Source organism: Meleagris gallopavo, chromosome Z (assembly GCF_905368555.1).
Source record: "Meleagris gallopavo chromosome Z, MGAL_WU_HG_1.1, whole genome shotgun sequence".
Lineage (NCBI taxonomy): Eukaryota > Metazoa > Chordata > Aves > Galliformes > Phasianidae > Meleagris > Meleagris gallopavo.
In genome coordinates, this window is record NC_139435.1 from 62,645,978 (window position 1) to 62,659,623 (window position 13,646).

The 13,646-nt window shown below is 38.3% G+C and overlaps 1 protein-coding gene across 3 annotated transcripts in view; it reads right to left on the reverse strand.

Annotated features, from left to right (window-relative positions):
* The window catches only part of MCC (MCC regulator of Wnt signaling pathway), a 197,812-nt gene that overhangs the window by 66,452 nt on the left and 117,714 nt on the right, over positions 1-13,646 (reverse strand). For all 3 annotated transcript variants that reach the window (XM_085214547.1, XM_085214548.1, XM_085214549.1), the window contains one exon: positions 514-627. In XM_085214547.1, coding sequence (XP_085070673.1) covers positions 514-627 — 114 coding nt within the window. The remainder of the gene's footprint in view (positions 1-513; positions 628-13,646) is intronic.

The following is a 13,646-nucleotide window of genomic DNA, read 5'->3' on the forward strand; positions in this document are numbered from 1 at the left end:
ACCCAAAACATTAAGAGCCAAGAAAGCATCAGAGCTCACTTAATCCTTTGGCTTTCCAATGACTGTGTTTTTGATAACGGAGATACATAAACTGGCTTACCAGAAGCTAGACTGAGATCACTTATCACTTCTCACATTAACGTCAAAGTGCTGAGGATTGGCAATAGACTTTCATCAGTGTTAATTTGTGCTGTGTGAATCTCACTCAAGACTAAAAGACTCTGATCAGCTACTTAATCCTCTGAGAACTACAGTTTTTATTTTCTAAAGTAATTCAAAGTGTTCACTATTAAAAGAGGCTGTTTACGTTGGCTTCAAACAAAATCAATCCAATTATTTCTTGGTACCTTTAAAAAAGAATATTATCAGCATGTAAAACTTAAAACCCTTGGCAATCACGCTTCATACAGTCTTAAAATTCTTTTCATCCTTTCCCTACACATCATACACCTCTCTGAAGAACGAGGACAATAGAAAACCACTAACCGTCTTCAGAATTTTACTGTTGCTCACCTGTGCTTTTGCCAGTTTCTTCTCCAACAGGTCACGTTCTCTTTCTGTTTGTTGAAGGCGTTTATTAAGCTCCACAATGTCTCCCTTTAATGATGCCAGGGCTGCTAAATGAAGCTGGAAGACAAAGGATAGAGAAAAAAATTAATCTAGTCAGAAGCATTATAGCAGAAGCAGAATTTGAAAGAAGATACAGTATTATACAGTAGTCACAGCACCTGTGGATTTCTGAGTACTTGACAGGAGCTTTAGAATAATGATAGTTAAAAAGTAGTTCACATACTTCGACACCCTTTTATCACTGAACTGTCTTCTTCAGACAATCCACATGTTCCTTCAGAAAACACATTATAAGGACAAGTATAATGAAAAGTAATACAACTGGGAATGCGTGCATGAATCCCAACATTAGCTTAAAAGCAAGCAGCTTGAGCATTGTTTTGTGACACCTAACATTAGATGTCAGCTCAGATTTGCATTATAAAAGGTGTGTCATGTTTTGATGCATTCAGAGACAATAAAGGTTATCAGTGTAGTGAATAACTCTATGCATAGGATTCAATTTCATTTTGCAACTACTGCCTACTCCATTTTGAACTGCTTTACTGCTATTTCTTTCTCATATCAGTGAGCTTCAATGCTTCCAACCTATGAAGCTACATCCTGAGAACGTGAACTGTTATTCCCTCTGCAAGATATTATTTTGATGAAAGATACTTATCTGTGCTGATATCTGTGCTGCTGTGACAGAGACAGGACCCAAGGGAACAGCATGGAGCTACATCACAGGAGAGTCAGGGGGGTAATAGGCAAAGGTTATTTAGCAGAGGGTGGTGGGCATGGAACAGCTCCCCCGAGCAGTAGGCACAGCCCAAAGTGTGGAAGCTTGGGGAGCATTCTGAAAATGCTCTCAGACATAGGGTCTGAATTTAGGGTGGTACTGTGTAGAGCCAGGGGTTGGACTCAATGATCCCTGCAAGTCTCTTCCAATTTGGGATATTCTATGATTCAGTGTTTACTAAGAAACATCACTTATCTGTGTCTGCAGTGACCATGGTGGACTGATTCTATGATTTTGTGACTCTGTATTTAACCAATCACATGTGGAAACGTATACAGGATAAACAACATAATTAAGTTACCCTAGCTACACAACTTAGAAATCAAGAATAAATCTTCTAAAAAAAAAATCCAAACTCAGAACTCATTTACAGTCTCTTGTTTTCCTCAGTATCCCTTTCATCACTACAGCACAGTAGCAACTAGACTTCAGTGATCCATACTGACATGTACAGCAGAAAATTCCATGAGGAACCTAGCCAGTATTACTGAAGTCGATCTTTGTAGTAGTACAGAAATAACTCTTAAGTTATACTGGATATGAAAACTACAGAGATCCTTCACACAGGCCCAAGTAACCCAGCAAATATTGCTCTGCTGCCAGGAATTGGACTGAAATACAAACAGTGCTGCTAGACTTCCAGTCAGTTTCAGGTTTCCATGTAGTCTGACATTTTATGCAGTTACATAATTTTTCTTCTTCCATTTCTAGTCAATCAAACTAATGAGTCCTATTCTGATATCAGCTTTGCCTTTACAATAGCAAAAAACAGCAAAATCACATGTTTTCACATACTGAAATGTGAAAGTAGCTATAATACAGAAAAGAGACTAGATTCACTTAGAGACAGCTTCACATACAGTATTTCCAGTGTTACAGAAAAGGCCACTTCTGGCATGAGGACATGAAACTTACCTGTACAAAGACTTCAGATGTGAGTTCTGCTGTTGTGATTGCAGTATAACTGTGTGACTAGATGCACTGGACATCTTCATTTGTCAACTGTCTAAAATATTTTTATTGCAACAGCTACAAAACGTTTTGCATGCTGTTACTTATTTCAGCCTAATACGCAATTTTATGCCATAGTATGTTTAAGGTTCTTAAGGCAGACTCATTTTTCAAGTGAAAAAAAAAGAGTAGTTCAAGCCTACTATATACCTACTATATATCTTCTTTCAAATATGCTGTGCTGAAATATCTTACTAAGCTCAGAAACTCTCTGAATCTTAAAAGTATTCTTGGCCTTTGGAGTAAGGCCGTCCTTCCTACCACAGGAAACAATGCACTGCTTTTACAGAGAAGAGAAACAAGAACCAGCCAAAGCATGTCAATCTGTTCTTAACTGACTTGTAATTTTCAGGAAAGATGGCAAATTTAAAAGTCACTATTTTACCATTTTCCCTTAACAGAGGAGAAATGTTATGAAGTCCACCAGTTTGTACATCAAATCCTGCGCCCTTTATCACAGCTTTCAAATCATACATGAAAAAAATGGCTACAATTCTCTAAATTGAATAAAATAATGGTATGTAGTCAAGTAAGGATAATTCCCTTTTGTACACCATAATTAGATGATCTCCAGCTATGGTTTTAATTAAATACCAGACTTATAATGTTCATACACATGGAGCCGTAATATAAAAATGACACCATCAATTTAAAAATTTCAATGAAAAACTACTCGTTCACTAAACAGTAGAACTAATGAAGCTTACTTCCTTTGGATTTGCCTTTGTTCCCTTCACACACCAGGATCAGCTCAGCTCTTCTTCGTGGCCCCTGCCATTCCAAACCAGGTAAGAACCAGCAGAAATTCTATCTAGCTCAGTAGCAACACTGCTGCCTGGCCTGGACTGACAGCCCCTGCCTCTCAGGGGTATCCAGCAGGCAGGATGTATCTGCCTCTTCAATCAAAGCAACAAAACAATTGTTTTGCTAATTACAGAGAAATTTTTTTTCTATCCAAAATGATCCTTTCCTAACTTGATTCTAGTCAGCTTCTATGTACTTTGATGAGGAGGAAAAAAAAAAAAAAAAAAGGAAGAAACCCAGAAAAATCAGTGTAACAGAAATGGCAGACCAGCCAATGTGAAGTCACTACACAGAAAGAAAGGCTGCTTCTGACACTCCTCAGCTGCAGCACACCCAGTACACAGTACACACAGCAGTAAATAGTATGTAAGTGGTGCCTCCAGCTACTACTATGATAAAAAGTAAGGTTAGCAAATTGATGTATCCGTTCTGGAAAGTACCAGAACCTCCTCTGCAATTCCTGAGAAGAGTTGTTAGGAAGTATTGTTGCATCTTTCCTTGAGCCATGAATGTTCCCACAGCCCACGTTCCCCTCACGTTCCTGTAATATGCAACAGGGCGGGCACTGGCATGCAGATCTTCTGCGCTGCTGAAACACAAACAGGGAAACATCTGAACAAAAATCTACTGAAAATAACCAAAAAAAACCCACAAGACCCTGGAGTGGAAACAAAATCCTGTTTCAGTGGTCCTAAATTACTTCAGAATATGAGACCTGAGAAAGAGAGAACGGAAATATGTGACACACAGCCCTTTTTTCCCCTTCAGCAAACAATGACAAGCCAGGCAGAGTGGCTATCACCAGCATTAATGTCAGATGTGTACAGCTCAGAGTGGGCTACCTCTTAGTAGGCACAGTCCACTAAACAAAAACTTTTTCATTTGTAACAATTAAGCTAGATAGTGGAATACTCTTTGTACAACATACCAGTCTACACTTTCAAACAACAGCTCCCAAAAAGACCCAGCTGAGCACCATGGAAAACAGTTCACAGCCAATCTCATGAATAGATTTTATATTGATTCTACACCAAAAAAAAAACCAACAACAAAACAACAACAAAAAAAAAAACTCACAAGAAAAAACATGACAATGAATCTGGACTGTCCAACAGGACAAGAAGGTCAACACATGTGAAAGCAATGACTAAAAAGGAATCAAACAGGCAAAAACCTATTTATCTACCACAAGCAAATGAAATGAAGAATTCTTTCAGTAAAGAAAGTAGATGCACACCACTACTAAAAAAATGCAACACCCATCTTACTTCAAAAGCTATAGTTTCTACATACTTTATGTGAGCACGAAAGCAGGCTGTTTACTGAAACATATAAACCATATTTTATATCCAATACAATCTTGCCTGTTTATTAGAATATATGCATTGCTGTACTTGTTTTTATTTAAGCATATAATAAGTGCATTTAATTGTGAAGATCACCCTCCAGACACGGAATTTCTAAAAGGTTCTAGTCAGAGAATACTGCACTCTGACACGCTCCTCTCTATTTCCATTTATACTTTGTGTGGTTTAGTGCAAATAATCCATAACACAGATTTTTTTCTGTGTTTTGGTACAACTCATTCAATGGCGTTCTGTATACACAAATGTACCTGATCAGATGTTCATAATGCTGCCTGATCTCTGAAAACCCATCATCAAATTTTTTGTTCTCAAGATTTGAAAATTCCGGCTGCTCTGTAATATGAGAGATGGGGAGTTTTTAGTACAGCACACAAAGCTCAGTCACAATCTCACTCAAGAACTACAGATGGGGCACAACAAGTGCCCATGTATTGTATTTTCTGACACCCATCATAAAGGTGATGAAACTAAACCTACCAGAATTTACAATTACAGACAAGGAAATAAAAAAGTTACAAAAGTAACACGAGCTTAAAATGATAAGCATTCAGGCAGAAATACAAAACTTTTTTTGATTTTGCATTCAAGAGTTCCAGAGCTGTAAACTGGTAGCTCACTACTTAACAGCAAGAGACAACAATGTCAGGGTTAGTCCAGAAAAAGCTTAAACAAGGCAGGCACTCAGCTACTGAGATGGATGAGAACACATCACATTAACACATAACAGGTACATTTAAACCTTACACAGTGAAACTAAAAGAGGAAAAACCTTACACAGAAAAACAGTATCAAAAATTACACCATAGGTTCACACAACTAGGAAACATCTTTAAGAAACAAGAAGACAAAAGATAACATACACAAAGCTTTAAAGTCTCCACCAGAGAGTAGTTAAAAATTGGAGTCACAGAGATTTGTGGTACATAATGAAAGTGCTGTCAAGTTTACATTTCATCAAATAGCACAGATACATCTCCACATGCAAATAATACACTTGCTTAAAGTGACTGTTATGTCACTGTTACGAAAAAAAAAAATTCTTCTCAGTTCTAAACACTGGGGTTTTTTTCTTTCTTCTTTTCTTGCTCATGATCCATGAAATGTGTATTTTTATGGTACAGCTGATGGAATAAATATAACTGAAGCCCATTTCTGCAATGTATTGACAAGGTAAAATGGAAAAGTGTAAAGAACAGCCATGCCCCAGAAGCAGTGATAGGACAGCTCAATATTCCCTAGGCAATTTCAGCTGTGTGATCTCTAGAGCACAGCCCCGAAATATCACAGTGAACTGCCCTGTAACTAATTACCTACGGCAAACTCCAAATGCTTAAAAAAGCAATGTCATTGAACTGTTGGACTACCAACATGACCTAAAACTCTATGTTTCAAACAACTGTTACATGTCAAGGAATTAAAAAATTAAATGACATACAAAATGGACATTTTGTGACTCTCCTGCTGAAGCAATTGTTATCATATTAGACACTATATAGTTACATCATACAATTGTGCAATATTAAACAAATAACGTGCCAACCCAACCCAAGGAACTATCCAAATTCTAGAACAATGAAGACCAAATGTTTGTAAGGCATACTTTAATTTGAAAAAGCTGCAGAAGATGTATTCAATCTGTTTAAGCTATTGTAAATAATTTAAATGGATATACTTTTTAAAAAACTCAAAATTGACATTTCTGGGCACTTAAAGCACTTCTTAATATTTCAATCTATTTCTTAAAAAAAAAAAAAAAAAACAACCAACCAAATCATACCCTTCATCATACTCTTCAGCATCTTCACCAATGACATTGATGATGGGCTCGAGTGCACCCCTCAGCAAGTTTGCCAATGACACCACGCTGATACGTTAGTGCGGTTGACACATTAGAAGGAAGGGATACCAGCCACAAGGACATCAACAAATTCAAAAGGTGGGCCCATGTGAACTTAGTGAGGTTCAACCCAGCAAAGCGCAAGGTTTTGCACTTGGGTCGGAGTAATTCCAGATACGTCTGCAGACTGGGAGAAGAACTCCTTGAGAATAGCTCTGTAGAGAATGACCTGGAGGTCCTGGCGGATGAAAAATGAAATATGAGCCAGCAATGTCCTCTTACAGCTATGAAGACAGGCTGAGGAAGCTGGGCTTGTTCAGCCTGGAGAATAGAAGGCTGCGAGGAGACCTCACTGCAGCCTTCCAGTATTTAAAAGGAGAGGAATCAACTTTTAACTCAAACAGATAGTGATAGGACAAGGGGGGAATGGTTTCAAGCTCAAGGAGGGAAGGATTAGAGTAGATTAGATGTTTGGGAGGACGTTAGTTACAGAGAGAGAGGTGAGGTGCTGGAACAGGCTGCCCAGAGAGGCTGTGGATGCTCCATCCCTGAAGGTGTTGAAAACCAGGTTGGATGGAGCCCCGGGCAACCTGGTCTTGTACCAGATTTGGAGGTTGTTGGCATGCCTGTGGCAGGGGAGCTTGAACTTGATGATGGGTCCCTTCCAATCCAATCCATTCTATGATTCCACAATTCCATGCCAAGAGAACACAAAGTCTTGCCTCACCAGTGAAAAGTGTTTAATAAAGAAAATATGCTAGGAGTGTTCAAAAATGTCATGGAACAGACAATCTGACACTATTCCAGAGTATGATCCATTTCAGAACATCATTAAAAACAAAAGATTTAACCATGGGAAATATCATCATTTGACAAACTACTCAGACAGTTCACACTTGATGAACAGAGCATGTGCAAAATTGTACATCATGAGTCTGCCTGAAAGCTAGACTAACAGCCCTACTCCTACTATTCCTGGGAATGAAAGTTTTCAGTATCTTGAGGAGAAAAATCTAAGCACATGGCACAAAAGTAACCAAAAGATGCAAATATCTGAAGCTGAGTAGAGAAAAACTACACTTTGCAGAGTTTACTTTATTGGAATTCTTAACAATGTTAAGTGTTCGACTACAGGGCAGCCCACATGTCAGCATCAACAGGCTCTCATCTGACTTTCCCATTATGTCTGAAGAATCACCTTTGCTTTTGCCTTCAAAGGAGGAGCCCAATGCCATTTCCATTTCCAGCTATTTGCAGGGAGCAGTGTGATATCAATGCAAAGGCTGGAAATTTGGTGCTGAGGAGATCCTGCCTGAGACAAAATACTGCCTTCATTTCACCTCAATCTCAACACATCGTCTGCAATTACTGAGTAGCCTTTCTTTTTCCAAAATAATAATTAAAAAATGATAAAACACCACTGTAAGCTAGAGAAAGCTATAAATGGTTATGTTAAGCAGAATTTGATTCCACTTCAGTCAATTTATTTAACATTCCTACTGCCCTTACAATTTCTGGTTGGAGGATTCTTAATACAATTCAAGCAAGATATGTTATCTGTCTTTATTTTTATATTTTAGCTGTTTTTGAATTGATGGGAAGAGCAAAAATACCTTTATTGTGTTCTCCAGTTCTACCCAACACAATCAAAGAAACTGAACTAAGGAGGAAGAAAAACTGTGAGGTTCACTATGGACCCTTACTCCCTGTAAACCCCTTTCTCTGTTCCTCCCCAGTTTGCAAGGACCGTCCTGAGGCAGCAGGAAAAAAGGAAGTGGAAAACTAACCCCAAGAATGTACCTCACTCAACTCACTGCATTAAGCATTGTGGTAGCCCACCTCTACTGCTGGTTACAACAGATGTCAGAGACGTCATATACACTGATTTGTTTTCCAACAGCCCCATCATTTTTTCCTATCACATTAACAAGCTCTTTCACACTCAGTCTTTTCCAAGAACAAACTAGATCCTGTGAAATAGATTGCCGCTTCTGAGCCACTTCCCCTCCCTTCTGCTTTAATCACAGGTCGTTTCCTCCTCACAGAATTTAAAGTGGCAATTCCTCCAAGAACTGCCCACACCTGTAATTCCACCATTTACACATGTACTCTTAGCACAAGTGACTTCCCTATGCCCAATCTTGTCATGTGAGGCAGATCACAGTTATTCTGACTTGCAGTTTCTATCCGCTAACCAGCTCAAACCTGGACCTGGAATTTTGCTACAAGGAACTGATACCTTCAAACTTAATGCATACTATTAGCTGGGAAAATCATCTGTGCTACTGTATTAGTTCCTGTAGGAAACTTCCACAGTTTCCTTCTAGTTACGCACAAAAAATGTTTCTAGAAAGTTTTGGGTTTATTTATTTATTTATTTTGAGTACAGCATACATAAACAACACCCCCACATTTCAGCATTCCAGACCTCTCCAGCTGTGCATCTTTCATTCTCTCTTCTTTCTTATTACAGGTCAGTAACAAGAGAAAAACTGACTGATTTCTCGGAGAACCTGGAGATCAGATAGCAAACAACTGGAGACTTAGTATTACTTCACTAGGTGCAATTAGTGAAACAACAATTTTAACAATTAGGAAATAAATCACTGTTAAAAATATAGTCCTGGTAATTCTCTACAGTGAATCGTCTATAGAAATTAGTATGCTACAAAGGTTCAAAACATCAGTTACTGTAAGACTGTTAGAGGAGTTTGCTTGCAACAGAAAAGCATCTGTTTAGCTGGATTCCAGCATGTCAGTCATTTGTTCTTGTGATTTTTTTAAAAATATAAATAAAAAACTATCCTCAATTCTTAAAAAAAAAAAAAAAAAAAAAAAAGCCTCAGAAAAAAACCCCAAGCACAATTTCTATGTTCTAGATTAACAAACATTCCTTCTGCCTACAAACATTTTGTTGGTCTGTGCCAATTAAGTTTTTGCTCTCTATGGCAAAAACTCATTTCAAACAAATCTCTCATTTAAAAATTCTAGTTAAAAACTAATTCATCTTTCCAGAAAAAAGAAAAACCAAACCAAACCAACCCAAAAACAAAAACGAAAACCAAACCAAAACAAAAAGGTCAAACCACTATATTAAAGCCACTAGCTTCATTAGCTTTTCTCCCAGACCAAACCAGTAAACTGAAGGATTAAAAAACCAAACATGGCCTCCAGCATCTTCTACTCCTCCAATACTGGTTATTTGCACGTTCATATCTGGTATCAACTACCAGAACACCTTACACAAGATTTCTGCATGCCCCAAGCTCCTTCCTATTGCCATCTACCCATAAAGAAGCAGACAGCACAGCACATTTACAAACTAGGCTTTCTGAAATAAATTCAATTACCTCTATGTGTTTCTCTTTTTGAGTCAGTACAATGCTAATTCTTTAAGCAGTGGAACCTTTGTTGCACAAACACTGAAAAGGTCAAAAGAAACACTAATAAATGTTTATTATCAATTACACTAACAGAGACAAGATTGCACAGCTGGCACTCTTCAATCTGTTTACAGACTGAATTTACGTAGCTAGGCTTTTTGTTATTTTTGCAACATCTGGATATATTACTGCATTCAGAATGAATGCTTTCCTTTGTTGTTCAGTGCACTAATAACCCAATATGATATCACTGTCTGTTGTGTCACCACAGTATCTTGTTTAAGTGGCTTCAATTTTTTTTCCCCGACCATTTATACCGCAGGTCTCTCCAACTATAAATGCCAACAGCTGTCAAATTTGCAGTGAACTCTGTCTCAATGGCATGACAAATTCATAACAGAATATTTGAACTGATGACAGCAATTAGTAACGATTTCATCAAAAGTAATTCAAAGGTACAAGTAGCCAGTAAACATAAACCTGAAGCAAATCCAATTGTCACTCACACATGCAATGGATGGAATTTAAGTCTGGTTCACAACACTCTCTGCACAACTGATGGGTGGGAAAAGATATCTGGCAAACCACAGTGCAAGATTAAATCTGCTTCTCATAACCTCTCCTCCAACAATGACTTCATTTTCATTCTTTTGTATCACAAGCTCAGATGTGGAGACTTGACAGATGAGATATAGCTATTCTAGTGAGGTTGCCTCCCTTTTTCAAATGACATAAAAAAAATCCCTTGTTCATCATGATAAATGAAAAAAATGCACGGACTTCTTTTTTTCATGCCAAAATTATCTGCAAACTTAAGAGCAATCTTCTAACCAGATATAACAAGTGTTCTGGTTAAGACAACTCAGTTATTTTCGTTCCATTTTCTCAGAAAAAGTATAGAAGATTAAAGTATTTCTAGAGTATTTAGTGGACAATTTTACTTCACTGTAACTGATACACATACACATTCAAACTTTTTACTTAATAAATGAAATTACAGACACCTAAAACTAGGAAAATTTAAAGTCTCAGTTAAACAGAAATTATACATAAAAACTGCTATAACATTTTGAGATTTGTTTTGGTAGAATTTCCACCATTATGTACCTGCCTCCACCAAATCCAAGACAGGTTAATTCCCTATTTTGGACTCAGTGCCAAATTTGACCCCACACTTCACCCATGCAATTCTATTAAATTATTATTAAACAGGTGCTACGCAGATATTTACGAGCCCAGAACACAGTTTGATGGAAAGTGCATACCTCCCATGAGATTGTCATTCTCTTCTACACTGTATTTTTCTCTGGTTTAAATCATAAAATAGTAACACACACACACAAAAACAACAACTCATATTACTGATTCTCCAAGGAAGTTGGGACAGCACAAGGAGTTATTTCTAAAGAATTTAATAAAATGTATTTTTTATGTTTATATAATACAAATGCAGGCAAATGTATGCACACACACACAAAAAAAAAATCCGGGGTCACAGTGAGCCAAAATTTATATTTCAAGGACATCATATGTGCCACACATCCCACTTAGCACTTCAAAATGTCTGCATCCTTCATATGACCACTTTCATTAACATACACAAGAAAAGACTCACAGTGAACATGGGTCATAAAGCGTTTTCAAACAGTAACTGGCACAGTCATAAATTTACATAATGTTCAGGAAATAAATCTTGTGCTCTCTGCTACCCATATAGGAACATCAATTTTAAGCAGAACAGAATAGAGTATCTCCTTATCTGTTTAAAGTAGGGAGAATATTCTACTCATGTTAATTGCTCTGACAGAAAAGAATCAACACTACATTAATCCATTTAATACGTGGCTTATTTTTCACCCTGGTACACTACATAGACCAAACATTTGCTCACAGTAACTCTAAAGCTACTCTATGTTAATTCTTCACCAGGCATGTTCCTCACTCAAACAGCATTCCCACCTGCATCTTTGTATATTTCTCATTTGTATAATTTGCCAGAATGAAAGTGGATGTCTACTTTTTCCACAGTGCATGCCTTTACAACTTGTGCCTCACAGCTCAGGTGAAGCATTATTTTCTTTTTAATTTACACTCTCAATATTACTTTCTGTGGATTCTAAAATTATACGTCTAAAATTATACTGTAAGTATAAAATTATACTTATTGCCTTCAAAAAAATTTTGATAATGGGATGGTAGCCATTCCAATCTAAAACAAAGAAATATTGGCTTAAAAACAAAACAAAAAAACCCACCATCCTTAAGCAATTTCCCAGTTCAAGCAATACGCCCCAAGTGCTGTATTAGGCCAGAGCACAGGCTGGTGGCCTGATCATTAATATAGGCTTACAAAAAGATGTGAGAAACGAGTATGCATCTGTAATGCTTCCCTACAATGCCTTCCACGTCCCACAACTCATGGATCACATTTTTCCTTTGATCTTTGTATCACTCATCAGTTTACAGTGCCCTCCTCCCAAAACACACAGCCCTTTCCCCCCACTTGCCATCTCAAGCTGGCATGCTCTAAATTGTTTAACAGTGCTGCTCCATCACTTTTGATCCTCTCTTCTGCCCTTCTTTGGAGAGCTTCGTTTTCACGCTTCTGGTGCTCAAAACATGGCAGCCCTGTGGGGCAGTGTGACAGCACAGGTGAAATGGCTAACCATTTTGTGCTGTCAGCTGCCTAAATCTACACACATATTACATCACTGGCCTCTGCTATGTTAATATCTGGGTCAATCTAGCCTGTACATAAGCAATCCTGTATTCTCAAGTATACCCTGGGGTGTACTTCACAGCTCTTTGCAGAGAAGTTCCAAGCTGTTTTGCCCCTAACCAGCTGACTGTATCAACTGCAAGAAAAAATGTTTGTTTTTAGGAGAACACAGTGGGAAGGGCATTAGCTGTTTGCTCTTTATGAACTGTATAGGATCTAGCTTAAGTATTTTGGGGCATTAAGAAGTAGTGCCAGCCACAGAAACAAGCATCCATGAAATATATGCAGAAGTGTCTGCAGAAAGGTACTGTCAACGAATGGTAACAGCTCCAAGTGTGAAAGCAAAAATACATTACATGTCTCTATGTTCATAACTGGCACAGAAAAAAATGAGACGCGAACTTCCAGGCAACACTATCATATCACTTACCATCCAAACCATTCATAATCTAGACAGCATTGGATAATTTTACTCTTCTGCTTCGTACATCAACAAACCAAAATGTTATCATTTATATCTTGACAAATCATAGAATGGCTTGGATTGGAAGGGACCTTACAACCCACCCAATTCCAACACCCTACCATTGGCAGGGCTGCAACCCACCAGATCAGGCTATACAGGGCCCCAGCCAACTGGGCCTTGAACACCTCCAGGGATGGGGCATCCACAGATTCTCTGGGCAGTCCGTGCCAGCAGCTCACTACTCTCTGAGTAAGAAATTTCCTCGTAATGTTTCAGTCTAGGTCCCCCAGAAACACGCAGCTCCAGACAGAGCTCAGTTCTGGAGAATCACATCAATGTACAGCCAGCATTTGCCTCAAGTAATGTTCCCCTCATTTGCAACAGATCCAGTTAATTCAAGGTAAGTATCTCATTCACACAGCTGCGCTTTTTTAATATCCAAGCCACCCATACGCTATACAATGTCACATCAACCACAAGCCATAGTGTTCACCCAGAAAAGGCAAGGGCATTCGGGTGGCTGCATCCCCTCCATGAGTCTGCAGTCCCAGCCTAAAGTCCCTTCATTCCCTTCTGCTCAGTTACAATTCTCTTCTCTCATGGCTCCTGACACAAGACATTTTTCTGCATCCTTGCATTTCTGGATGGTCTCTTGTCTTCCCTACTCAGCAGTCTTTCCCCACATCTTCTCTTCACCAAAGCTTCAAG